Source organism: Lactuca serriola, chromosome 7, assembly GCF_051521515.1.
Source record: "Lactuca serriola cultivar US96UC23 chromosome 7, Lser_US96UC23_V15, whole genome shotgun sequence".
NCBI classification, from domain to species: domain Eukaryota; kingdom Viridiplantae; phylum Streptophyta; class Magnoliopsida; order Asterales; family Asteraceae; genus Lactuca; species Lactuca serriola.
Window position 1 is genome coordinate 154,584,935 of NC_136414.1, and position 2,578 is coordinate 154,587,512.

Here is a 2,578-nt window from a genome sequence, read left to right on the forward strand (position 1 = left end):
TATATTTTTTTAGAACAACAGACACATTCTTGTGACGAATATATGGTGAAAAGTTAACAACATATATATATTCGTTTATTTGTGTCTATGACAATGATAAATATTTCCCCACCCACATAAAAAATATCCACAACTTGCATGAATAACATTCTGTTACATGATAAATGATTTGAAACAAATTCTCCTACCACATTCTTTCCGTTTTACTAGTTAAATGCATATGATAAACGACCTAAAACGTGATAAGACATTACCAAAATTCAACCCATTATGCGTTCTGGTTGTATCTAATTTGATTATTATGTATGTATATCATTAGTTTTAAAATTCATTTTTAAAACCTTACATAAAGTTAATTTAACTTTAAAGAAATCATTCTTTTACTAATTCTTAGCATAATCACAAAAAAAGTTTCACATGAAATAGTTTGTATCCAAACTCAAGACCATTATTATTATTATTGTTACAAGAACTATCAATATCTACACAAATATATCAAATTAAGTGAAAATTAGAAATTTGTGTGCATATAGGAAAAGGAAATTTGCAAAATTAACCTTCAAGTTTTGTATTACAAAAAACATCTCCACCATCAAAAATTTCTTACATACACATCCCTATACCCCACCACCACCTTTTAGAACCTTAATGCTCTTTTTTTCTTTTTCCTAAAAAAAACTAATTAAGAAGAAAAAAATGAAATAAAAAGAGTGGACTAAAATCATCCGAAGAAGAAGAAGAATCAATACGGAACGACGTCGCTGCACGCAAAATCATCCGAATTCCTAATCGATTTTTCCGGCCACGAATCCCGGAGCAGTTTCAACAGCATTTGCGCTTTTCGCTTTGCACGCTCTGTACAATCGCTTTGTACGAGCAACAACAGCTGTGTTAATACTCCCGCCGCCACCGCCTCCCTCTGCAACCGTTCCGCCGCCGAGCAGAGTGACAGCAGTGAGCCGGCTGCGTACTCTGTTGCTCGATCGGATATTTTCAGGATGATTTTGACAAGTAGAGGTACTGTGAGCGCGTGAGATGCGAATGCGGCGCATCCTTGTGGTATTCGGCATAGAAGCTCTACTGTCGCCAGAGCTCTCTCGGCGTCGCATTTTTCGAAATCTGCTAGTCTGTTGATCAGCGCCTCCACTGCTCCTGCTTCCACCGCCTTGTGACGGTGTTGTTTCACCAAGCATAAAGCGAATAACGCTTTGATTCCGACTTTCATTGCACGCGGATATGATAGAGGATAATTGAGAATTCCGACGATTCGGTCGAAAACCTCGTCGTGATTGCTGATTTCTGCTCTGTTCTCCGGAGATCTCGTTCCGGCGACGACGTTTTCAAGCAAGGAGGCGGCGTTTACTCGGACGTCAATCGAGGAATGCGATAGAAGAGAAATTAGGTATGAAATCCGATCCGGATCCGATGACACCAACAGACACTCCGATTCTGAAAGCGGAAACGAAGATAGGATCGCAAGCGATTCCAGATTCAACTCCGATGAGTTCGAATTCGTCTCCGAGAACAACACACCAAGCAGCACTTCACGTGCGTTATGCGTCGAGATCACCGAACGATTCTTATCAGAGTCACGTGCCAGCCCACGGAGGCGACGAAGGGCAGACAGCCTGGCATGGCTAGAATTAGACTCAGAGGCAGCCTGGCTGAGTAAGGACCGGACCATAACAGGATCCGCCGGTTGTTTCGGCGTCGGAATCCGCTCCACACCATACGACCGATTAGCTACACACCATTCCTGTATAAGCCGGCGTAGGGTATGGTTAGGGATGAGGGTGAAGTCTGTAAGTGGAAGACGAGTGACAGGGCAGGTGGTGTTTCCGGTGGCCACCCATGACTCGATACTTGGCCGGTCGTATGTCTGACCCGTTACGACGATAACCGGGTCTCTCATAAGCTCAAGAGAAATCGGACACCTGAAATGATATGGGATCTGAACACCTAAATCCAAAGGCTCTAAGCTTCCAGGCATGTTTTCTTTACCTTTGAGATTCTTCTATCTTTCTCTTTCTCTTTCCCTATCTCTGTGTTTATATATATATGTGCACAAAGGACTCCGTAAATCCTACTTGAATTAGTTCTATCTTTGGGTTTGGCTTTTTGACAATATATACCAAATAGAACAGAGGGAGCGACAAAGACAAATCCAACACAGGGGGGGGGGGGGGGGTTCTCTGTAGAAGAAGGAGAGTTTTGTTTTGGGTAGGAATTTGACGAATGGTTAAGGTGTGGCCCTTTTTATCTGACTATGGGTACTTCTTTCCTTCTCCACACGTGTGTAACTATTAACTAGAGGCTTAACCATGGTTTTTGAATGGGGTGGGGTCTGGTCAAAGGTGATTGGGTCCCACTTTCATGCTGGGAGGACATCTAACTCCCATTTACATCAACAGGGGATTCCACTTTTTCTTTGCTTTCTTTATTACCCCATTTGTGTTCTAGTTCAAACTTTGGATTATTGGGTATTTCTATTTTAAACATAATCTCTCCACTTTTTCCCCCCTCCTCTTCAAGTATTCTATCATTTTTGGATTTTAATTCTGTTTTTTTGTTCAAATCT

At 41.6% G+C, this 2,578-nt stretch overlaps 1 protein-coding gene across 1 annotated transcript; it reads right to left on the reverse strand.

The window, feature by feature from the left end:
• Positions 1–543: 543 nt before the first annotated feature.
• Positions 544–2,193, reverse strand: LOC145061658 (U-box domain-containing protein 26-like). The gene has a single exon (XM_079009194.1). It carries the CDS (start codon positions 1,988–1,990, stop codon positions 743–745), a length of 1,248 nt encoding a protein of 415 aa, XP_078865320.1. The 5' UTR covers positions 1,991–2,193; the 3' UTR covers positions 544–742.
• Positions 2,194–2,578: the final 385 nt, after the last annotated feature.

Coding starts and splice junctions, on each gene's coding strand:
- LOC145061658 (XM_079009194.1), bottom strand. CDS start 1,990: ATGCCTGGAAGCTTAGAGCCTTTGGATTTAGGTGTTCAGATCCCATAT.